This window comes from Schistocerca serialis, chromosome 1 (assembly GCF_023864345.2).
Source record: "Schistocerca serialis cubense isolate TAMUIC-IGC-003099 chromosome 1, iqSchSeri2.2, whole genome shotgun sequence".
NCBI classification, from domain to species: Eukaryota; Metazoa; Arthropoda; class Insecta; order Orthoptera; family Acrididae; genus Schistocerca; species Schistocerca serialis.
The window spans coordinates 846998852-847023909 of NC_064638.1; the positions used below are offsets into that span (position 1 = coordinate 846998852).

General features: G+C 45.0%; 1 protein-coding gene across 1 annotated transcript in view; it reads right to left on the minus strand.

Moving 5' to 3' along the window:
- Window positions 1–25058, minus strand: part of LOC126439847 (uncharacterized) — a 604845-nt gene that overhangs the window by 387161 nt on the left and 192626 nt on the right. The window contains 11 exon segments of the mRNA XM_050090598.1: window positions 454–660; window positions 2993–3220; window positions 4868–5119; window positions 7426–7611; window positions 7692–8216; window positions 9552–9785; window positions 10926–11060; window positions 11159–11281; window positions 12959–13333; window positions 16122–16241; window positions 22646–22901. Coding sequence (XP_049946555.1) covers window positions 454–660; window positions 2993–3220; window positions 4868–5119; window positions 7426–7611; window positions 7692–8216; window positions 9552–9785; window positions 10926–11060; window positions 11159–11281; window positions 12959–13333; window positions 16122–16241; window positions 22646–22901 — 2641 coding nt within the window.

Consider the following 25058-nt stretch of genomic DNA (forward strand, 5'->3'; position numbering starts at 1 on the left):
ACGGAACAGACTAACTAGAAGAAAGAGAGGGAGATAGGGTATATTGCAAGAAATCAAGGAATAGTTTCCATGGTACTGTGTGAGCTGCAAAGAAAAAGTGCGGAAGACAGAGATCGGAATATATATATATTTTTTTAATTGAGGATGTGAGTGCTGCTCTGAGATTAAGAGTTTCACACAGGAAAGAAATGCTTGTGGGCAGCATCAGGCTAATCAAGAGACTTATGACCCAAAAGAAATTTTAAGGGAAAAGCAGAAATCCACTTAGAGAGTTGAGGATAACTTGGTCAAGATATTTTGGTGTGGTTGATAGTGTTTATTTTTTCCGGATGAGAAATATATATAATCGCTGATTGCTGTTAATGTAGCAGAGATCCTCTTCACTTGTTTTGTCGTGTTGCCCTACTGTGTTACGGCAGAGTGTGTGGGTGTAGAGACAGAATGGGTGCATACCTGAGACGCACTCTCCGTTGGCGGCCTCGGTGTAGCCGACGGCGCAGCGGCACCAGGCTGCGTGGTTGTCGGCCTCGCAGTAGGCGTGCGGCCCGCACGGCAGCGTAGAGCACGGGTTGACACACGCGCCGGACACACACGCCAGCTGGCCGGCGCAGTCCGCGTCGCTGCCGCACTCCGCCTTGCCGGCTCCGTCCGCGTTCACGCCTGCGCCCACACACATTCACTCCAGTTACAGGTGCCAAACGTCACACTAAGTATAATGGATAATGCTACAGTAGCACATCACTTTTACATTTTCTTCTTTTGACTCTTCCTACTATCACTAACCACTCTTTCGTGAGCTTTTGGTTTGTACCGTTTGTTCGCTGAGTATGCACAAACCTTTGACAATCAAATACTGCAGTGAAGCCTTACAGTTTTTGGAATATATGTTTCTTCACACACACACACACACACACACACACACACACACACACACACACACACATGTCATGTGCCATGTTTGACGGCGGATGGGGACACAACTTACAGCCAGTATTTGTTTCCTCCGACAGTTTTGCCCTGTGGTTGACTTCACCCTCCTACACTCTTTTGCTGTAGTTACTGCATCTGATCTATGAACGACTACGCAGGGCGATTCCGTGATGACGGAGAAGAGTAAATGTATCAAGGAACCCTGGTCCTAGACGACAGAGTCGGAAGATGTAGGCTAAAATCGTTCTCTTCCTTCTAACAGTCTGAAAGCTCTTTGCTTTTCATATTTTGGAAGGAGGTACTACTGACCAAAACAAGAAAAAAGACCAGTAAACATAAGCTCTAAAGTGCACACTTTAAGAGCTATGAGCACTTGTTCATCTTTGCTTCTGTGAAATACATATCTTCTACTGAAAATATCTCCTATGGTACGTGTTTTAAGACCCCATGTTTACCAGGCTTTTTTTCTTCTTTTTGGGGCATCTAGCTTCTTCAAAAATATTGAAAGCAATGCGCTTGCAGTAGAGGAGATCCACTGTTAGACGTATCAGGAGTTTCGTTTAAAACTTTCGACTTGGTTGTTTCCGGACCAAGGTCCTTTGTCTCACAGAGATACATGTACTATTCTCCATCACCATCACGGGATCACCCTGTATATCTCCTTTTACCGATATGTGGGGTATGTGCATTGGTTGCGTTTTCAGTATTTTGAGCATGAATATGGTTCAGTATGTTCCAATGCTAATGGTCTGCGCGTTGGTTAGTCTTCAAGTAAATACCATTCACTTAAGACTCTGTACCATGGATAAACGTCCAATGTCATCAACAGCCTGCGTGGCAGTGATATTGTTCAAACCGATTTTCGGTTCGATTCCAGAGGCTGAGTAGATCCCATTTGTTGACTATCCTGCCCCAGAAGCTGCTACGTACTCATTGTAAACAGCTTCCCCTTTCAAAAATCTCCTACACTATCAGCGGGAATCGACTCCGCGCTCCCAGTGTCAGTAACTAGTGACGCTAGGTAGTTGACCATGGAGACGTAAATAGCGTGGGGTCAGAGAAATATAGAGCGCCCGAGCTAAACATGTAATAATATATAAACTGTAGTAACTTTAGAATTAATTGAAATATTTATGAACGGTATATCTCTACAAACATGGTAAATCAAAATGTTTCATTGTTTTTTCCATATCTAATGCAGCAGGATGTATGCACTATAATGGCGCGACAGACCTTTAGTCTGTATTCCACTTCTTTCCAAGCGTTTTGCAGTACTGCAGACGTGACATTTGCTATAGCTGCGCGAATACGATGGCGCAGATCCGATAGATAACGAAATTGATTCTTGATAAACCTCACAGAAAAAAATGAAGTGGCTCCATGTCTGGACGTCTAGCGGCCCAAGAACTCGATGGACTACCTCTCCCAACCCAACGATCTAGGAGCTGATGATCCAAGAAATCCCTCACAATGATGATCCAAGAAATCCCTCACAATGTTCGGAAAAGTCTACTTGCTTGCCAGATTGACATGTGAGAGATACGCTGAAGAGACGTACGGTTTAATTCAACAGTAGCCTCTGGAACTGGCTTGGTGGCCCAATACCGAAAGCAAAATACCAGTTTCTCGAAGTCGTTTGTCCCATTTCTTGATTGCTACATAAGTAGGAACTTTGTCAGGTGATCGCAGTCCTTACGCCGAAAACGACATTGTGCCAGGGTCACAGACTTGAACTCCGCAAGAGAAAGCACACAGAACACTTTCTGCTGTAGAGTCCATACGGCTAATGTCACGCGTTTACAGCAACAAAGCAGTTACGCGCATGCACAAGCGGTACTAACAGCCGGAAGCAAAAACAGAAAACAATCTGAGTTAGCGTACTTGTGGAAGCAGACCACCAATACGTATCTCAATTACGCCTCGATTTATTACATTTTATATTATTATGTGTTTAACCCGGACACTCCTTATAACAAGTACATGATTCGTCAACTGTACTGCTGAAGAGCTTTGTGGATGTGTTCTTCCATGTTATCTGGTGATGTATTCGTAAGGTACTCACATCCGGATCGGTAGGGGTCGCCGGTCATGCCCCTGGCGCAGACGCACTTGAAGTCGCCCTTCTCGTTGAGGCAGTGCGCGCCGTAGGCGCATGGGCTGTCGGCGCACTCGTCCACGTCGGAGCAGCCGGTCAGCGGGTCTCCCTCGTAGCCCGGCTCGCACATGCAGCGCGGCGGGTCGCTCGGCGTGCACTTGGCGTTCAGGCCGCACGGGAAGCGCTCGCACGGGCCTGCCGCACACACACACACACAGGCGCGTGTCACACATAACAGCTACTTACTACCTGAGTAAAAACTTTTGACTAACTACCTGTTATGACCACAAAGAGCATCATTAGGCCCATAAAAAATGGTTCAAATGGCTCTAAGCACTATGGGACTTAACATCTAAGCTCATCAGTCCCCTAGAACTTACAACTACTTAAACCTAACTAACCTAAGGACATCACACACAACCATGCGCGAGGCAGGATTCGCACCTGCGACCGTAGCAGCAGCGCGGTTCCGGACTGAAGCGCCTAGAACCGCTCGGCCACCCCGGCCGGCATTAGGTCCATAAAAGTTGGAGGCAGTGTGTTGTGCATAGGTAATGATGGAAATAATAAAATGTAATCCAAATCGTGCTTTTATAATCATATCCGCTGGTAGAAACTCATTTGGCGTCGTAGCTATAGCACCAACAGCCTTGCCGCAGTGGTAACACCGGTTCCCGTCATATCACCGAAGTTAAGCACTGTCGGGCTGGGCTAGCACTTGGATGGGTGACTATCCTGTCTGCCGAGCGCTGTTGGCAAGAGGGGTGCATTCAGGCCTTGTGAGGCAAACTGTGGAGCTATCTAATTGATAAGTAGCGCTTCCAGTTTCGTAAACTGACATACGGCCAAAAAATGGCTCTGAGCACTATGGGACTTAACATCTGTGGTCATCAGTCCCCTAGATCTTAGAACTACTTAAACCTAACTAACCTAAGGACATCACACACATCGATGCCCGAGGCAGGATTCGAACCCGCGACCGTAGCAGTCGCGCGGTTCCGGACTGAGCGCCTAGAACCGCTAGACCACCGCGGCCGGCTGCATACGGCCAGGAGAGCTGTGTACTGACCACATACCCCTCCCACAACCGGATCCAGTGACGCCTTTGGGTTAAAGATGACACGGCGGCCGGTCGGTACCGCTGGGCCTTCATGGGCTGTTCGGGGGGAGTTAATCGCAGCTATAGTGGCCAACGCCAGTCACCGACATCTTTTGACTGCTACGATTATAATGGCACACGATTTTCTGTCGCCGGATATGATTATAGAAGAACACTTAGATTACATTTTATTACTGTCACTGTATAGACTGTGCGGTTCTAGGCGCTACAGTCTGGAGCAGAGCGACCGCTACGGTCGCAGGTTCGAATCCTGCCTCGGGCATGGATGTGTGTGATGTCCTTAGGGTAGTTAGGTTTAATTAGTTCTAAGTTCTAGGCGACTGATGACCTCCGAAGTTAAGTCGCATAGTGCTCAGAGCCATTTGAACTGTATAGACTATGATTAACTGCATCTCTTTGATTTTTTTATTAACTTGATGAGCGATCGAAACTGGTAACGAGTAGAATATTATTATTGAAGCAGTAGCTCATCCTGACGATCATAAAGTTCTTTAAATATTAATAAACTGTTGCGCACCATCTGCATAAATTTTTAGCAGACTGTTATCTCTGGATTGCTCTTTTGTACTGCAGTAAAAGCACGACGACAGAACGATGATGCGCCTGCGTTGTATGTGCAGTAAACATAGTAGATCGGCAGCAGCATTAATGGACTAATTACTCGGCCAGATTGGCCAGCTGTTATTTCTAGGAGCTGCAGATGTCCAGCTACGAGTACTCACTCTTGCACTTGTTGCCATCGAGCGGGTCGACGAAGAACGGCGGCGGGCAGACGCACTCTCCCGGCTGGACGCACTTCTCGTTGGCGGAGCAGTCGGCGTGGCTGACGCAGCGCACCTGGTCCGGCGAGCAGACGCCGTTGTAGGGGTCGCCGCTGTAGCCGCGCGGGCACACGCAGCGGTGCGAGCCCGCGCTGTTGACGCACTCGGCGCCGTAGCCGCACACCTGCCGGCCCTCCGAGCACTCGTCCACGTCTGCGCAAGAGACGCTGTCGCTACAGCACGCTCCACTGCCGACACTTACCTTCCGACGCCACGCCAACAGCCCCGCTGTTCGGTGCCAAGTTAAGTAATTAAAACTGTCTCGAATGAAAAACAGCCCACAGTTGCACTAAACCAGAAACCAGGGACAAGGTTTAAAATAAACATAATTTAGTGCAGCTGTGGCCTGCTTTTCATTCGAGATAATTTCGTAACGGTTCCTGTTGTCACTGCCATCATGAAAATAATGTAATTAAAAGTGCAAAATGTGGACAGTGCCTGTCAAATGAGTTATCAAAAATCTTACTGTACATATCAGTTAAGCGAAACCATCAAAGAGTCGCCTAACTGATTACTACAAGCTACCTGGGATATACAGGGCGAATTTTCAATTTCGAAGGGCCAGGAACGTCACTTGCAAGAAGGAAACATAATCTGCAGACGGAAATTCTTCTTCCACTTATTTGCCAAAAGTTTAATCAATAAAATAGCTTTCGTCATAGGAACGACGATGGAAACTCCTGTGGGCAGCACAGGCGACCACGTGCTGATTTCGAGCAAGGAGCTCCGCGGGAGACTTAGTGGTTCATGTTGATAGTAAACATGCATACTTACTAGAAAAAGCATGCCAAATTTGATCTATGAGATCCGAGTACCTTTGCCGGCCAAGCACGGACATAGTACAGCGTTCCTCTATATATTGTGACCGTTTTACTTTCTTTGCGCTTGTCGTTTGTGAGCTGCAAAAAAGTGGTGATATCTGCTTAAATATCAGCTTGCGAGAAACATGTTACATAATTTTCGTTTGTTTTCAGTATTTTCTGTACTTGGAAGCATCAGTCGCTACTACAGTGCGCGCGTCGCGTCGTAATACGTCTCTGTACAAATAGAGAGAGAGAGCGATAGCGAAGCGTGGAATGAATTTTGTTTAACCGTGGCGGCAGTGAGGTGGAAAACATGTTCCATGTTACCAAGCATGTTGTTCTGGGAACAACAACGAATTGAACTGCATCGGCACTGAAGCATGGCCACATCATGGTCTGGAAGAAAACATCGAACGCCCCTCAGTGCTGTTCATGGCATAGCCTCCCAGACGATATCGTTGGTTGCCGAATGTTACTGGCAGGGGATTCGCTCATTGTTTCAAAACAGCGCCACCTTCGAATGTGATAAGCTCTATAATAAATATATTGACTCGCTTAAGCTGGATTTACCACCACAACCTAGATTAAAAAACCGTGAACACCACAAGTTCCTGAAGAAGGCCCCAGCAGAGGGTTCGAAACATTGATCGCATGGAAGAAAAATGACGCGTCCTATCTAGAAGATTTTACCTTCGAAATAAATAATGTCAGTTTTTCAACGAAATATTGCGACCATTTTACTATAACTTCTTAATACTCATTTATTTCAGTAGCGCGATTTCGGCTTTCGAGCCATTCTCAAGTACAAAATGTAGAAAAACGTCACTAAATACCCGATCTGCCTGAATTACATGTCGTCGATGAAATATTATAACACATATGTAGACATATATGTACCAGTGATCTCGTAATAAGATGTGGATGTGAATTAGAAACATTACGCGCTGCCAACATACGTTAACGTAATGTGGCGTGTTAATGATGGCCAATACACTGATGTGGCAAGCGCGACCCTGTTCTTACGTTTGCACTTGAAAATGCCTCTAAATCAGAAAACACGATAGTGTAATAAATAATAATAATGAGCGTATGGCATTGGTGGCCGGGAGACCCCTCGCGGGGCAAGTTCTTTAACGCCACTACGGCGAGTTGCGAGGGAATGAGGATGAAATGATGAAAGACACACAACACCCAGTCATCTCGAGGGAGAGAAAAACCCCGACCCCGCCGGGAATCTAACCCGGGTCCCCGTGCGCGGGAAGCGAGATCGCTGCCGCAAGACCACGAGTCACGGACGTGTAATGAATGAATATTAAGAACTTAACAGTCAAATAGCGTCGATGATTTGATTCAAAAAGTATTTAAGGCTGTGTTCACTCCCGAAGTTAAAACGATTATATACTGTCCGTGTTCTGGTCTCTTCTGTTTCCGTATGTATGAGAATGTACGTCAAATGATTAATGTCTCACTAAAGGTAGATTCAATCGACCTTACTCGTCAATTAATTCTATAGAGCGGCTTTTTGCCGTTTCGGTCGGAAATCTTCCTTTTTTCCCGAGGACGTAAATAAAATTACTTCCGTGAACAGTATACAAAGTACGAGATAACGTAATGTCTGGGAATGGTCTTTTGAGACAGACAGTGTGTGGTACTGACCCTCGCAGGAGCCGTCGTGGCGCGTGCGGAAGCCCTTGGGGCAGGCGCAGTAGCTGACGCCGCCCGCGATCGTGATGCACTCGGCGCCCGGCGGGCACTTCTCGCCTTTGGAGCAGCCCGCCAGCACGCAGTTACCGTCCAGAAGCTGGTACGGCGGCTGGCACTGGCACTCCAGCGTGTTGCACTCTGCAAGCACACACAGACGGTAATGTACTGATCGAAAACGGGACGCACGTGTGAGATTACATTTGGTAGAGGGCGTTTACCTTCGCAGAGCAGGAAGGGGTTTCCGTTGAAGCCGGGCGGACACTGGCACTCGTAGCTACCGGGCAGGTTCTTGCAGACGGCGTTGAGGCCGCAGGCGGGTCGGTCTCGCAGCTCGCGGCACTCGTCGACGTCGCGGCAGCGACCGGAGGCGGGATCGCGCGTGAAGCCGCGCTGGCACAGGCAGACGCTGGTGCCGGCGTACTGGTCGGCGACGCAGTGCTCGCCCAGCGGGCACGGCCGCTGCTTGGAGCAGGCGGCGGGCGCGGGCCCGTGCGGGCGCGCGCAGCCCGCGCCGCGGTACGGGTCGCCGGCCCAGCCGCCGGGGCACTCGCACGAGAAGCCGGCCGGCTCGTTGCGGCAGACGGCGCCCGGCGCGCAAGGCGACGCCGCGCACTCGTCCACGTCGACGCAGCCGCCGGCGGGCGTCGCCGCCGCCGTGTAGCCGCTGGCGCACAGGCAGCGCGCCGCGCCGTTCAGCAGCAGGCACTGCGCGTTCGGGCCGCACACCACCGACTCGCACGGGTCTGTAAGGCGGACGGTGGCACACTCACAACACGTGCTGCACTGCTCGACGATGCTAACTAGATCTCTTCTCAACTACGGTATTGGGACGTCAAGTGGACCATCCTGAAGGTTCTCCCTTCTGAACTACGATACTGACACGTCAACTGGATCATCCTGAATATGTTATCGCTGCAATCTACTGACTGGTTTACAGGTTTTTGTTTTCCGGCCGAGTCTAGTTTTCCCCGTCAGGTATCAATTTCGTGGCTCGCTTTTTGAACTATAACCAACAGCTACGAGAGCATGAAGCGTCCACCCATCACAGTTTGGTTGGACTTCAGACAGCCAGGCACGAAATGTTGCCTCGATACCTGACGAAGACAGTGACGGATATTGTCGAAATATATCGTACAAAGACAAAAATGACAACTTTGCTGTCAACCAAAAAACTGACAAACTATTAATTTTGACGCGGAAGCCTGAAGCTTCAAATCCTATTGGAGGAAATAGATAAACGCCAAGATGTGAAGACTAAGTCGTGTGATTCTCAGCCTGGTGCGAGGATTGCGACTTGGGTGATTTGCATGTCAAGTGTCTCAAGTGTAGCTGTCTGGTGCACTTTGCTGTCACGAGATTGTGTAGAGTGGTAGTTTTTGTTTTATCCAGGAACGTGGCACACCGTTTACAACTTCAGAGTCGTGTTCGGGAAGAGTGGAGTTCAAACATATCTCCTCCGCACAGAACAAGTTTTCACTCTGCAGCAGAGGTTGCCCTGCTATGAAATTTCCTGACAGATATAAAATCTGTGCCGGACCAGGACTCAAACCTGCGACCTTTGTCTTTCGCGAGCAAGTGCTCTATGGGCTGAGCTATCCAAATACGAATTATGACCCGTGCTGTTTCGAAGACAGGAGATGAGATACTGGCTATGACACCGGGTCCTGAGTCGTGCTTGGCTAAATCATTCGCTCGAGCACTTGCCGCACAAAGGCAAACGTCTCAGGTTCGGGTCCTGATCCGTCGCACATTTTTATTTGCCGGAGTGGTTCTTATCTCCTGTGGTTACTCAAAATCATCTCCGACGAATGCCTAGCTGGGTTTCTCGCTTCTTCAAAAAGATAATTACCTTCCTTGTTCTTGTTCAGTTGAGGCAGTGTTTTAACTCTAATGCTACTGACGTCGACGAGAAATTAAATTTACTGTCGCCACCCAAATACTGTAGAGCAAATGGTCCTTCACTTGATGTGCAGAAACTGAATTATAAGATCCACATGAGACAGACTGAGCTTCAGGAACACACACACACACACACACACACACAGAAGGAGAGAGAGAGAGAGAGAAGAGGTACTCACGCCTGCAGTCTGGTCCGACGTTGGGCTCGGGGCAGAGGCAGCGCTTGTGCGGGTCGCAGATGGCGTTGCCGGGGCAGTCGGCGTCGGCGGCGCACGTCACGACGGCCACGCACTTGACCTTGGGGTCGGGGTCGGGCACGGATCCCGGCGGGCAGCCGCAGCTGTACGAGCCCACCACGTTGGTGCACACGGCGCCCGCTCCGCACGGGCTGCCCGTCGCGCACTCGTCGATGTCTGCGAACAGGCGGCCACCACTCTCACAAACACTCCTCTTCACACACCGGCCCATGCCGCTTCCGTGATTAAAAAGATTGGGAGGCAGCGTCCAGGATATGATGGCGATTGTTTTTATAGCGCAAAAGTAAAATTTCAGCACATCGACATCTACATCTATATTCTCCAATCTATTGTGAAGTCGATATCATAGGACACTTCCCGTTGTACCGTGCATTAGCGTTTTATTCGCCTACCGAGCACGGGAAGAATGTCCCAATCTATTCTTGTCTTCGCAGACCTTAGAGGAACGATTTGTGGAGAGCCGAAGAACATTCCCCAGATTCTCTAATTATTGGATCTTGAAACTTTGTAAGAAGAGCTTCAGGGGATAGTTGACGTTTTTCTTTAATTGCCTCTCATTCCAGCCTTTACAGCATTTTCACAACTGAAAGGAAGGGCGACGATGGTTTCGCGCAACACAATTGAAAAAATTTAGATAAACGGAGTTTATGGCTGACTATCGCCAACGCATATTTTGCTTAAGAACCGCGGAGTAATGATGAGAGAAATTAGGACATGCGTGGAGGAATACATATATTAATTTTTCCGTAGCTCCATTTGCCAGCGGTACAGGAGGTGGAAGAAGTAGTAGTGTAGAAATGACCTCCGCCATGCACCGTGCGGGGGCCTTCAGAGTATGCGTGAAGTTCTAGATGTAGATAGATTATGAACTACTTATCAAATAGCCTTCTAGTTCTCTCCCGCCTCACCCTGATTTCTTCACACATGTGCCATTGACTGCAGCTTACTCTCTCGTTAGCCATTTCAAATTCTTCTTGAACAACATTTAACTGCCGTAGATATGGACCGTTACGATATATTTCTGCTCATGTTTTGTCATCAGTTTAATGCCTTGATTATGGTAAGTGACAAAGAAGACAACAACAGTGTCCCGTTTCGTGCGCTGTAAGTATTTATTTAATTAAGAAATAAATGGTTTTCTTGAGGAGTTGGGTGCGAAATGCTGATTTCGCAAAAAATTGTCGATATCTTATGGAGTTAATGATTGTTACAGCACATTACTCAGTAGCATACGGTAAAGACGCATTGGACTGATAAACAATAGGGTGCAAAAGCAGACATTGGCGCCGTTCTTACCTAGGCACTGTTTGAATGCATTTCCAGTAAGTCCGGGCGGGCACTGGCAGCTGAAGCCGCCTGGCGTGTTAGTACACAGCGCATTGGCACCGCAGCGCCCGAAGGGTCCGTTGATCTTGTCACACTCGTCGATGTCTGCGATCAAAAGTTCATCAGTAAGTACAACATGTAAAAAAAAAATCACCAAACAAAAACACGAGTAGACTTACTTCGTGATTTGGTCGAGCACTTACCAACACATCCTGCTGTTATATCCAGTGGATTGAACGACCAGCCGTCCTCACAAATGCAGTAAGCTTCCTGACCGTCAGGTTTACAGAAGGCGTGGTCTCCACACTTGACGTCTTCGCATGGTGCTGCAAAATGAAAATGATATTTAGAGACTCTACATTACCTGGGAGTAGTTAAGTCAACAGCAGAGGTTCTGAACTAGTGCAAGTAACTGTTTCCTAGTTAATGGTTCACGCTGACCATTGGAATGATGGATACAGAATATTTCAGGTGCAACGTGGAACCGTTATTCTGTAAGCCTATAAAATGGAGGTTACAAATCAATTGCATATCATTTACGGCGTTTGGTCATGCAGCTGTTGATTATTTCTCCGATTTATTCAGAGTAATTACTGCTGAATGCGACGAAATATTTGTTATTGGTAAGGAAGTAATGAGTAGTTCAGAGTAACAGAGACTCATAGGAGAACTGGCGCAGAAAACTGTATTACCGCAAACCGTATTGCAGTAAAACATAGACTAGGACAACAAAAAGAAGTGGAAAATATGAGTGCTTTCGGATAATGTCAAGAATACAGTCTGATTTTGCCAGTTTATAAGGCGGAAATCCAGTGATAATTAGAGATTTTCATCACAGCCTTAAATTCAGTTTGTGTTCTTTAGTTGCGCCAATTTATATTTGACTAACTTTAATTCACTGGTATATTAAAAGCTGTTTTGCGCTTTAATATCACAGACATATCACATTTATGTAATTGTAAATATGTTAACTTATTAAATGAGTAGTAAATATAGCACTTTATTGTTGATAATTCGCTACTGAGATTCTGCAAGGAGCAACAATATTTGGGAATAATAAATAATTACGTTAAGATATCTGACTTTTTATAATCTGGGCATATTTTCTGTTAGAGAGAGAAAGGAAAAAATTCTGAATTTAGTTTCATTTGACGTAATTTAGAAAAACGAAGGGACTGCCGTAAAGCAAAATGACTAGACAGATTTCAACCTTGCTCTTCTCAAATATTTTGCCGATCATAACGGTATTTCACCCAGTTTCCAATAGGCAAGCGAAATGTCGCTGTGTTTCCATAAAAGATGCTATATAACTTTCCGATTCTTTTCAGCATCATCTGTGACTGTATATATCTCGTAGCAGAATGTGCACATGCCGTGGAACTGTTTATATTTGTTAAATATTTTGACAGAAGCCCTGCCGAAGAAACTGGAAGACATTTTGTGTGATCTATCCACACAGGAGCACTCGCGGAGCGTGTTCAATGGTGAAATTTCATTAGTTTTGGTTATTTTATACACTATATAGTTAAAGACCTGTTTCCCAGTATTTTAAACAGATCGTAGGTTAACCATTTCCATCTTGTGATAATATAAATTATTCCATATTACGGACATAGAGGTCTATACTGTTTTTAACAATGTTTGTCACACAAATTGAACAATTAAAGTGATGAAATGACTTAAAAAGAAATTTGAACAAACTGTAAATTGTAAATCAGTTGGACTTGTTGGACGTTGTTAACTGTATAATTCCACGAGAGGGAAAAAGAGGCTACAACAGAATGGGAGGAAGCAGGATAATCTATGGACCATTGCGAACGGATATGGAGACCTTGGAACAGAGGATCGACTTGCAGTATCTTATTTTAGGTAAGCAGTCCAGCGAAGTGATTCCGCCACGATTCTTATCCGTTCCGCATAGGGCCTGTAGTATTAGTAGTTCATGCGCTACTCCTGTGTCGCAGTTAATTACTGTCGGTGATGACACGCCGCCAGCTACGCACCTTTGCAGGGCAGACGCGGCGGGCTGCCGACGAAGCCGGGCTCGCACTCGCAGTGGTAGCCGCCCTGGACGTTGGTGCAGCGCGCAGAGGCGCCGCACGGCTGCCCCTGCGAGCACTCGTCGATGTCGACGCAGTCGGCGGCGCGCGCCACGAAGCCCTTCTGGCAGAAGCACTGCCCGTCCACGCACTCGGCGTTGTTGGCGCAGTCGAAGTTGGAGCGGCAAAGGATGTTCACGTCCACCTGCTCGCACGCCACCTTGGCGTCGGGCTTGCCCGCGTAGCCTTGCGGACACACGCACGTGTAGCCCGGCACCGCGTTCTGGCACAGCGCGTTCGTGCCGCACGGGCGGTCCAGCGCCACGCACTCGTTGATATCTGCAACGGGCACGTTCACACTCACTTAGTCTGGCAACAGGGGACGGTATCTGGCGCTTATCCATCAACATCATTCGGCGGCTAATCCGGGTCGTGGTTCATTATGCTCAGCCCCAGTTGCTGATTGCCTATCTAACTGTTTCCTGGGGTGCAGATTGCCTATCTAACTGCTTCCAGGGGCAACAAAAATGTGATTTTCATATTTCATACAATTATTGACCAAATTTAAGATCTTCACATACTCTACTCATAAAGGTGTATAATCACATGTTAATGATTTAACAGAGCAGTACAGGAATTACTGTTAGAAACTGTGTATAAAGATTGACTTAGCTGCACCTATGGATTTTATGCAACCCGCAACACCTTCAAATACCATGACCAAGGTTTTCATATTCTCTTTCTCGCTACAGGCAAACTATTAGTCCTACAGAAAAAATGAACGGGTCCTATTTGTAGAAAATTTATGTAGCTTGGGGCCTATTTGTAGGAAATTTAATGTCGCTAAATTTTGTACTGGAGTACGTTTTGGTTGGAGGAAAGTTTTCGAGTTATTAAAAAAAAAAAAAAAAAAAAAACGCGGTTGAAGGTAACTGGAGGCAACGTAACTTGTGGCCCGCAAATTCTCAGACTATATTCAAACAGAATGACAGCACTTAGCGACTTCCAACAAACTTTAACCATAATTTCAAGCCTTTTCTAAACATGATCTGGCTTAACACATTAACTCATTCTTAAATTAATCTTAAGTCTGAAGCTGTTTTGTAGATGTTCGATTGTTGGTTTTGTAGAATTCGATTATTTACTGGTCTCTATATGGTATGTAAGATAGACTTTGCAGTATATGGAAATTAGGAGCCCAATACTGCCAGTCTGAAGCTTTGTGCGGGACTGTGCGACATTCCTGAAAATTTAGGTTAGAACGAGCAAGCGTTCGAGTTCAATCTGTTAGCATATTTTTTAATGACGTAGCTTCAGGTCTTAATCCGACTTCCTGTTTCCTTTTTTTCTGTACGATTTTTTCGTGACCTCGTAGTCTTTCTCAGATGCTGCGCTCTGTGGTTTTGTGAAGATATATAACAACACATCTTGCAGCACTTGAAGGAGACGAACAACAACTTGGCCGAAGCCCCCAAGATATATCATTAAATATGCGAAAACCTGACAGATCAGCATATCTTTACCAATGAATTCAATCTAGATACCGTATGTTATTTATACTTCACAGGCTAATAGCTCCGGTCCACCGACAGTCGTTGCATCATCACTACGTCAAACATCTGATATTATGTACTAGGTAATATACTCTTGGGTACAATACTGTGATATGTTTGACGTCGTGATAATCTTTCGATGGTCAACGGTGCGAAACTAGTAATGTCTGAAGTATAAAATAAAAGTATTTCCTATCTGGACTGAATTCATTAATGAAAGTGTCAAAACAGTATTTGCTTCTTACGCAGATCTTGTGTTTTCATTTTATACATCAGCAAATCTTCCGATCTGGAGTGAAAATTTCATTCTACCACGAAGAAAATTGCTGCGCAGGCTCGTAAATTCTTCAGATCTCCATCGTTGCTCCGTTACAGATAATTGCTATTCTTCATTACTGACAGAGGCGAGATGTCCCAATGGTTAGCAACCTGCACTCGTACGAAATCTGCGATTCAGATATCCAACTGCCTTTCCACAATTGACATTTTTGTTGTTCCTCTTCATTGATTAGAGAAATATTTTCTTTCGAAAAGAATACGACAGCTTTCCTTTCACGTCCTGGATGAATTAAAGCTTGTGTAACCATAATGACTTCGTCGTAAAAACATGTTGCTAAAGCAAATCTTCTTTCTTTTCTTTTTCCCTCTACGAAAGGGAAACTTTTAAGTTTTCCACTCTCGAGTAGCTATTAGCCTGCAAGGGAAGAATAGTGATAGTAGGTGGAATACAGTAATGGTAAGATTCAATGCGATATACACTTCTTGTACCACGTGATTCATGAAGAACCTAATACCTTTCACCAAAATCATCAATATTATTAACTGAGAGGCACTAGTAAGAAGAGGTTTAGTCATTTCAAGTCCTCTATGTCCTTTACTTGCCATCGGAAGAAGTCATCAGTCACATCCGAATACAGTCTAGATTCTAGATGTGTGACACTGCACTTTCTATGAGGAGCGATCAAAAAGTTTCCTTCCGAGGGCCACACTAACCCCTTGCCAACATGAAGGTGCTTGTATACACACATCGGAGTCACGCTGGTTTGCATATACGCTGCAGCAACAGCCTCAAACGGAAACTTTTTGATCGTCCCTTATTTGTCTTCTGGGGCCAGGTATAGCGTTGTTGAACCGTTTTGTTTTTTCAGATCCACTGTTCCACTTCATACTATCTGTGAAAACCTTGCCCTTTTGCAGAGGACAATTTAAAGCGACGCTGCTTGTTCCGAAAAATAAATGATGTAATTGACAACAGAGGCTCGTAGTCAGGAAAAAGTCTGCAAATGAATAACCACTGATGCATTAACTGACTGAATACAATTTAGATCTACTGGCAGGGGGAATCACCTATAACGAGGCATATATAAGAGCAGAAGTAAAGTATAGTATTGGAGGCAAGCATTAGGTATGTTAGCATTTACTATATGACTTCTCTGACTAGCACTTAAGTAAACGGCGGCTATGATGCATATATTTGAAGCATTTTTTGTTGTGCACCAACATATATTAGGAATATGATCGATTATCTGCCTCGAATTGTGAGGTCGAGTATCAGATGTAAGTATATAACTTACCAGTGCAGCCCTTGAAAGCGTCTCCGGTGTAGTCTTCCTTGCAGGTACAGATAAAGCTGCCGACCGTGTCAGTGCATATAGCGTTCTCGCCACAAGGGCTGTCATCGCATTCGTTGACATCTGGAATATTTGCAAAAGTGAACAGTTAGCGCCCGAGCTAGAGATCGTTTCAGCCTAACATAATGAAGCGAAAGGCGACATGAAGAGAATTACATCTGACCAAAACCGATCCAAGGCTTATAAAACTGTACTACACAGTAAGAGTGGGAAATGTGAAGATAACAGAGGCACAAGGCGTTTGTAAGCAAGCTCTGAAAGAAAAATACAGTCAGCTAAATGACATATTTTCAAGATATTGAGACCAATCTATAAAGTCAAAGATAAGTGAAATTTCCAGACAAAATATTTACAATGAAAAATCGACAATAAGTGTACGAGAAAAATGTCATTGAACACTTGTTTCTAATGAGAGACGACAGTGCTGACCACCACTGATATGATGTTTCATTCTATACCAGGTTATCGAATCATATTGCACTAATAAAGAGGAAATACAATTCATCACTCATTGGGTGGTTAACATCGTCATCACTTTTTAATCCTAGAATACAAGTAGCCGAAAATCTAAAAGCAAAGAAACATAAGGATACACAGAGCTTCATAAGCAACAATTTTTAAGAGATTATTCTAAGAAAAAGTGAAGTCTGTAAAAGAAAAGACACTTATTAACTTTCTTCAAATCAAGCAGTGTTCTTACAATTATACCAAAAAGCACAGAAAATAGAAGTTTGTTCATTGATAAGTATCGTTCTGAAGCTGTACTGTAAAAGAAATACATGTCTGGAAAATAAGTATATTAGTTATAAGAAACAAACATAAAGGCACCTGGAAAAAACATGCCGTTAAATAGCAAGACAGTTTTACGTAGTACACAGTCTGTCGTCATCTTAAACATAGAAGGCCACAAAGAATCGACAGTGGCTACAGAAACAGGAAAAGCACAAGAACTTACACCTAACCACATCACAGAGAAGCGACGCTGTACAGACATTTAGCAATACAGATCGCGGAATCTATGGGTGTTAGTTTATGGTTATGGGTAAATGTAGTATATTCACTAATAAACACACTGAAATTTCTGTATGTTGACGAGAGAAAAAGGGAGCTAAAAGGAGAAGTGGAGAGAAAAGGGTACCACAGGAGGACTCAGAACGAAATGGAGCCTAAGGTGAAAGAAAAGATACAGAGATAGTCCGCAGAGGAGAGCAGAGAGGTAATCTGCCCTTTTCATCCTTTTTCTACATTTCAGTAACTGGTATCGTATTACCGTACTGTCTGCAGTACTATTAAAGGGATCCGAAAAATTTACATGTTATCATTGTTGAATTAAGTAAGGATATGAGGGAGAACATACATGTGTGAAGCCAAGACGACCAACAAAAAAATGAGGAAAACAACACTGGAAGAAAATCAGGAAAGACAGACAAGTACAATGAAAGCCAAATTGAGAAAAATAGTCCAAACGCCAGTCCCGCAGCTACTAAAACGAGCACTGAAAACCGTTCATACTGTGGAGAGCAGCACTTCGGGCACTACAACGTACATGTCATAAACTCTACGATCTATTTGTCTACTTTCCGTGGTCCACATGTACAGAACTTTAGAGGGTATCAGCTTTCAATGAGAGCGCGATTTTTCTCAGTGTATGTGAGACTAACAAGCAAAAATTGTAGGTAAATCAAACTGTCAATGTAATCTGTTCGCATCATTCAGTTATGATTGTCATAGTTTTTTTCTGTCGCGTGCAATGAATAGTTTGCCCTTGTATACGAGAAAACATTTCAGAACTCGTTGATTGTTTACAAACAAAATGATTTCGACAAACTCATTAAAAGAAGAGGCACATATTACTTACTTTCTCATTTTCTATATGTAGTGTAATATATAGCTAATATAGGGTATAGGATGTTGGAGAAGGATAAATGTATCAATTTGAGGTAAGGGTCCCTGTTTCGGAAACGAACGAGTCGAAAGTTACAAGCGAAAATCTTTCTGATACCTCTGACAGTGGAATACACGTACCGGTGCTGTCGTTGCTAAGAATGTAGGGTATGCAAATTTCAGAGGAGGTAGATCGGACCAATGAAAGAAAAAGTCTAGTAAATATGGGCTCTGAAGTGGATACCTGAGGAGCTATGAGAATTGTTCATCTTCGCTAGTCTGAAATTCAATTTTTCTATGTAACAAGCGTGCATAGTTCTTAAGTTATGCTGTTTAGAGCCCAAGAGCCCATGTTTACGGGATATTTTTTTTTGTTTTGGTTCATACTACCATCTCTACAAGTTTACCACCTCACATTCTTAGCAACAACAGTACCGGTTCACGTATTCTACGTCTGAGGTATCACAACGGTTTTCACCTATAGCTTTCGACTCGTTCGTTTCCGATAGAGGAACCCTTACCTCAAACTGATACATTTATCTGTCTCCATCATGCTTGAAAGTTTGTAACATCACCACGCAATCGCCCTGTACGTACTTACAATTATGGGCGCCGGTGCCTATAACTTTGATGCTGTGTTTCTGGACATGGGTTCCTATGTAAAACCTGATCAAATACGTCCTCTCTACAACCTGTGGTAGTGCGAAACATCCTGTGTTAGTCTTCAGTGGCCATTTTCATTGAAGTCAAAACTGAGTTGTTACGCCACGTCATATTCCACTTTAGACTTGTCCAAAACTTCGAGTTTCGCCGTCTCTGGTGGGTGTCTTCTACAGAAGGTTTATGGTGTCGCCAAGTGGCTGAATACTATCAAAAACAAGTGTCACGTCACTTATTACAGGCTTCTCTGAAGTGCCAGGAAAAGAGCCTTCGGGAATTGACGCGACGCGTTTTCGACCGTGCTCAGCACCCCGGGACACCGGAAGACTCCCTGAAGAAGATTCCAGCATACGGGTCGAAACGTCAAGGTTTGGAGAAGTTCGAAGAGGAATATGATGAGGCATAAGATTTTAACTTCAGGAAGAACTGTATTGGCTTCCATAAAACATTGATAACTGTTACCCTCCTCCGCATAACGGAAAGAAAATAAAAGTGCGATACTACACGTATTTTAAAATTTGAAATGCTGTCCGAAACTCGGTCCCACTAGCTGTGAGACGAGACGCGCGTGGTGCCCGGTGCCGCTCCCGCAGTACTACTAACTTTCGCAGAAGATGTTGCCGTGTCCGGAGAAGCCCTGCGGACAGATGCACTTGTAGGAGCCGGGCACGTTGATGCACTTGGCGTTGACGCCGCAGCTGGCGGCGCCGGCGGAGCACTCGTTGACGTCGCTGCAGGCGAGCAGCGGGTCGCCCGTGAAGCCGGCCGGGCAGGCGCACCGCGCGGCGCCCGCCTCGCCGTCTCGCCTGCACTCGGCGCCCTGGCCGCACGCCGCCGCCGCGCACGCGTCCTTCGCCTCCGGCTCTGCGCAACGCCAACACACCTGCCACCACCTGCTTGCTGCCTAGCCAACTACACGGGGACACAATGGCTCCAGGGCACATGCTTTCAGTTTCTACAGTGAGAGTGCTCAGGATATATCCTGGAGAATTTCATGCTGTAAGAAACAGTATTTTATCGTGCCTTCCAACGATGTTGTGAGTCGACGGTCGTCTCTCTTCTGAAGTAGGAGGGTAGTAGAAAGAGAACTAGTCAGCTGGAAGGCCGTCCTTAATACGTGGGTATTGAGGTAACAATGATCGGAAGTGCGCAATGAATATTGTAAGGGAAGACAAATCATTTACAAGAAATGCACGCAGCCGATAAGAGTTGCAACGTCTTCAGTTCTCAGTTGACCACCTACATTGTAACACATGCTCATCATGACAATGCCCGTATAGATATTAAAACATTTATTTGTTGAAAAAAATTGTAAATATTGTGCAAATATGTAAGAATGGTTGGACACGAGGACGATGTTCATTTAACAGTGGAGAATATGCAGGATGTTAGGGGTATCTTGTGAACATTTACAGCTTAATATGTGTTGTAGATTGGCAAGAGGACCAACCCACTAATGTAAGAGGAAGCCGAAAGGCACGCATTTTAGCTCACGCAGGCTGGCGTGAGGTCTGGAACAGGACAAGGAAGTTAGACTTTAGCAAAAAAGGACGTAGCTGTTGGAATACTTAACCTTAATCCGTAAATGGTGAACATCGCTCTTGACGGTACATGTTTTACAGCATCAATAGTGACTGGTAAGGGCGCTTTGCTAGGTCGTAGCAAATGACGTAGCTGAAGGCTATGCTAACTATCGTCTCGGCAAATGAGAACGTAATTTGTCAGTGAACCATCGCTAGCAAAGTCGGCTGTACAACTGGGGCGAGTGCTAGGAAGACTCTCTAGACCTGCCGTGTGGCGGCGCTCGGTCTGCAATCCCTGATAGTGGCGACACGCGGGTCCGACGTATACTAACGGACCGCGGCCGATTTAAAGGCTACCACCTAGCAAGTGTGGTGTCTGGCGGTGACACCACAATATGTACCCACTTCAGCATGTTAGTTGTTTTTCTCTGTAGCTATTAGTCTTCCCACAAACACGTCACATAGTTTACTACTTGATGTTTTCTGCACTGTAGTAACTGCACCACTAAGTGGACTGCGCCAGTCATACAGACTAACCGAGTGCACACTTCACTTCAGCACCTGATCTGCTTCCCAGGGGAGATTAAGCATTAGTAGCTTGCACTTCCCTCATGTACTTGCACGTACTAAACAACCTAAAACATATACTACTCCGAATAGCTATAATAATTAGTCAGCAAATGAAGTAAATAGTAATGTAATGTTGTTACTATACTGTTCTCAGTCACCAATAAAATACTATACTTATACCGCTAACGCCCTGCATATTAAAGGCTTTCATGTTGTGTTATTATTTGAAAATGATACACATGTTGGAATAGAAATTGGGAAATAAACAAATCCAGTCCGGGCGGAAAACATTGACTTTTATGTCAAATATTTGCAATTTGATGATGATGCAGCTATTCACAACTATGAACATGACGTGATACAATGTAGACAACCACCAATACCTAAAGATGATCTTTTACTACTGAACCCGACCACGATAATTTGATCCATTCCGCAGCATTGACTGTAATAAATAATCAACTTAACAAATATTATGTAGAGAGGTCTTTGGGTCTAAGTTTAAAACAATCATGGTGTAATCGGGAATGAGACAACTACAGCAATTTTCAAAACGCTTTGTGGAATGAAACTGATAATACATTAAGATGCTTATAGATGTGCATATTGTCTACTACTACAAAGAAAGACTCAGAGAAAATGATGGAATTACATTCTGATAATTCCCTAATAAATGATTTTTTTCTCTAAGGGCGCTTCATCTAAATACTGGTATTGTGTCGAATATGTTAATAAAATTGACAATAGGAGTCACTTGTTTAACAGGTTTTACCGTGACTGATGTTACTTGCGATGAAGCTGGCAAGTGTCGATGCTGCAAACTATTTGCAGCTACTACTGGCACTTTGTACTCTTGTTGTAGGAATAAAATTGGAAGAACCTACTAATTGCAGTTAACAATGTGACATATTTCGCTGCTGAAGAATTTGGATCTATCGCGTTTCCAAAATAATAACTCAAATTACGTATCGAAGCCTAAAGTTGCGAAGATTGATCCGCTTGACAGAAGCCTACAGAATAGCAATGCTGTCAGTGGGAAGGTAAGTATCAGAAAACAGCAATATCCTACGGGTGTCGTGGGGTACGAGACAAAGAACTTTCAGCTGATATTACAGCATTTGTTTGTTTCTTCTTATAAAATTTTTCAAATTAGCGTTTTATGTTAGTTGTGTCAAAGTAGAGGAGCCCTTGTAATGGAGGAATAAGTAATGGGTAGAGGGTTAACAAAGTCATCAGCAGTCAAAGTTTGTGAAAATTCCTTGAACGAATTTGTCTGAAATAAATATCTTTCGCTCAAGATGACAGAGTCTGCAGTTTGGTAGGGCTGACAAGTCACGCTACATTTGAAGTGCCTCAGACAGCACGTAGGTTTTTGTGATAGATACTGGAAGAGACATTCTAATCTTACTGGGGCCATTATTCGAAGCTGTAGCTCCACTGATCACATATTTTCCTGCTTATAGGGTTTTTTTCATTAATATGCCATGCTTCAGTCTTACTGTTGGCTGCTCGGACAATAGATAACAACCGAGGTGTTTACTGTCATTCAAATTGGAAATGTGGTAGGCCGCTGTTCCAGTTGAAGGGTAGGACTCCCTGATTCGCATGAAAGGTAAAAACGATAAAAGAATTTAGAAATTTTATGGGGGATTTACATGGACAGGTTTTCTTCATATTGCGGTAGCGCTGTGGCACACATACTTACGTGAAAAGGCTCTATAACGGTGGAAAATGCGGGCAATGTATCAGAAATTGCGAAGCACTGCTGTAATTGGGCGACCACTGTGTTAGAATACACGGTCAAAAAGAGACTTTGTGACAAAGGTTTACCTTGGCAGGCGACGTTGGGGTCTCCGTCGTAGCCGGGCGGACAGGTGCACCTGAAGCCGAGGTCGTGGTTGGTGCAGATGGCTCCGCGGCCGCAGGGGCTGCGCGCGCACGCGTCGGGTCCGGCGCAGCCCTCCGAGTAGGGATCGCCGCCCACCGAACCCGGCGGGCAGTGGCACTCGTGGCCGTCCAGCGTCGCTACGCACAGCGCGCCGGGTCCGCACGCACCGGGCAGCGAGCACTCGTCCTGGCGCACGCACTGCCGGCACATAACAACGCATTATCTGCTGCTCTTTCTTCAGGCCACCACAAATGTTATACGCATTAAAGAAAACCTCGATTCATTGTCATATTATTTATATTTCCTCTACAACACATGGATCGTAGTATGGAGATTCTGTTGGGCTGCGTCCTGTCGGTGTATGAATATGAAGCTGAAAGTGACTGTCAGAAACACAATGACGGAAATTGAAAATATTTAACATTGTGAAGCACCAGTCCAATGTTTATCAAACTTTGTGGAGATGTTCATCATACAAATAATTAATATTTCATTCCATTTCGTTTCATATCCATTATCAACGTCGGCATGAGGTGCAATCCGCACGAGCATGAATACACAGTTGTAGTCGTTGTGGAATTAAAACAACCCACCCCAGAATATCATCTTGAGGGATTTTTTGCCGCGACCGAAACACATACTGAGTCACTTCATGAAGAGTGCTGGCTGGCGCCATCGCATCCCAGACAGGCTCTGCGGTTGAGTAATCGAGGGACTGTACAGGCATATCAAGGATAGATAAATTCCTCAAGGTGCCTGTGGTGTGCATTTTAGAGTGGAAGTGCGCGTTATCCTGCTGGAATATGCCATTCGGTACAGTGTTCATAAAGGGTAAGAGAACTGTGTTTACCATTCAATAAATGGCTCTATAGCCTTCTGCCAATATCCCAGAATAATTCCTAGAGGCAACTGCTCGACCTACTACAATGTCATACTATACTTAACTGGAATATTGAGTCCCTGTCTATTATCCTAATGTTTGTCGCGTTCTTTGCTACACATTCTGAGAAAAACGAAACTGAGGATATGATCTTTGAATTTTCGTACATCGTGCGGTGTCCTGTATTAACGCAGTGCTCTGCTATTGCAGACTTACAGTTGGCCCAGACATGTAAGACGATGGTGTTCATTACATCGGTCTCTCACTGTACAACAACTCTGGGCATGAAACGTGCTCCCGCGAAAACCCGAGAGCCATATATTAAGCATATCTGCGAGGAAAGCCTGATGGGTCACGGGGTTTCGATTTTTGTTACATAAAGGCGAGCGTTCAGCCTCTCTTCGACAATTACCAAACCAATCGTGTTGTCATATCCAAGGGAAGGGTTGAAGGGCAGTAGTTCTCAGCTGGAGATTTTTGTGAACTGTTTTCATGCCTCTGTGGAGAAAATTAGTTTGCTAGTTGATTAATGGCAGAGTTCTGCTTGCCACTGGTGTTCGAGTTGAAAGTTGGTTATTATGGGGCGTGAAGACAGGCGGCTGACGTGCTGCGCTGCAACAGGTCACCGCCGAAACACACCAGATGCACCAACATACTGGAATCAGCTATAACCGTTCAGCAGTTTCTGGTATGTACGAAGATCTAAAGCCGAAAGATGGCTTTTTTATCCAGACTAAGAATGTCGCATCGGTGAAAAACTTAAAGAAAAACAGGGGCTCATCAGACAATATAGCCATTCGTCAGTCAGTATTTTTAAAAATTTTTCTGGCACAATGACTCTGTGTTTGCTTTATACTCTCGCTACTTGATCGTTTTATTCATCCATATCTTAGGCTCTGGTTGCGTTGCACTGAAATGTGCTCCTCTGTGCCATACTTGACGCCGGTGCTACTCTTTCGTCACAGACTGTTGTCCCTCACAATTGTGACATGCTGTGACCCGCCGTCTGCACTCGCTTGCTCCTTGTTACACCAACTGATCATGCACCATCATCCCAACACTACCGGAACAGTTCAATAATCGTGCTGCTTTTTGACCGGATTCCTAAAGGCACCCTATGTTGTAGCCTGAAAGATCTCTCGTCCTACTAATAACAAAAACGAGAGCGACGGTACCTCTTACGAAATCTTTCCCCTCTACGTCATCTCTGCTTAATGGGCTTATTGATGATTGATGATAACAGCGAGGTCATCGGTCCCATCGGATTAGGGGAGGAAGGGGAAGGAAGTCGGCCGTGCCCTTTCAAAGGAACATGAGGGCATCAGGATGCTCGGACGCGGGTTTGAACCGTCGTCCTCCCGAATGTTAGTCCAGTGTGCTAAACACTGCTCCACCTCGCTCGGTAATGGGCTTGTGCGCCGGCGTTAAATGCAGGAGGCGGTTGTTATAATGCAACTTGCCATTGTACTACCTGT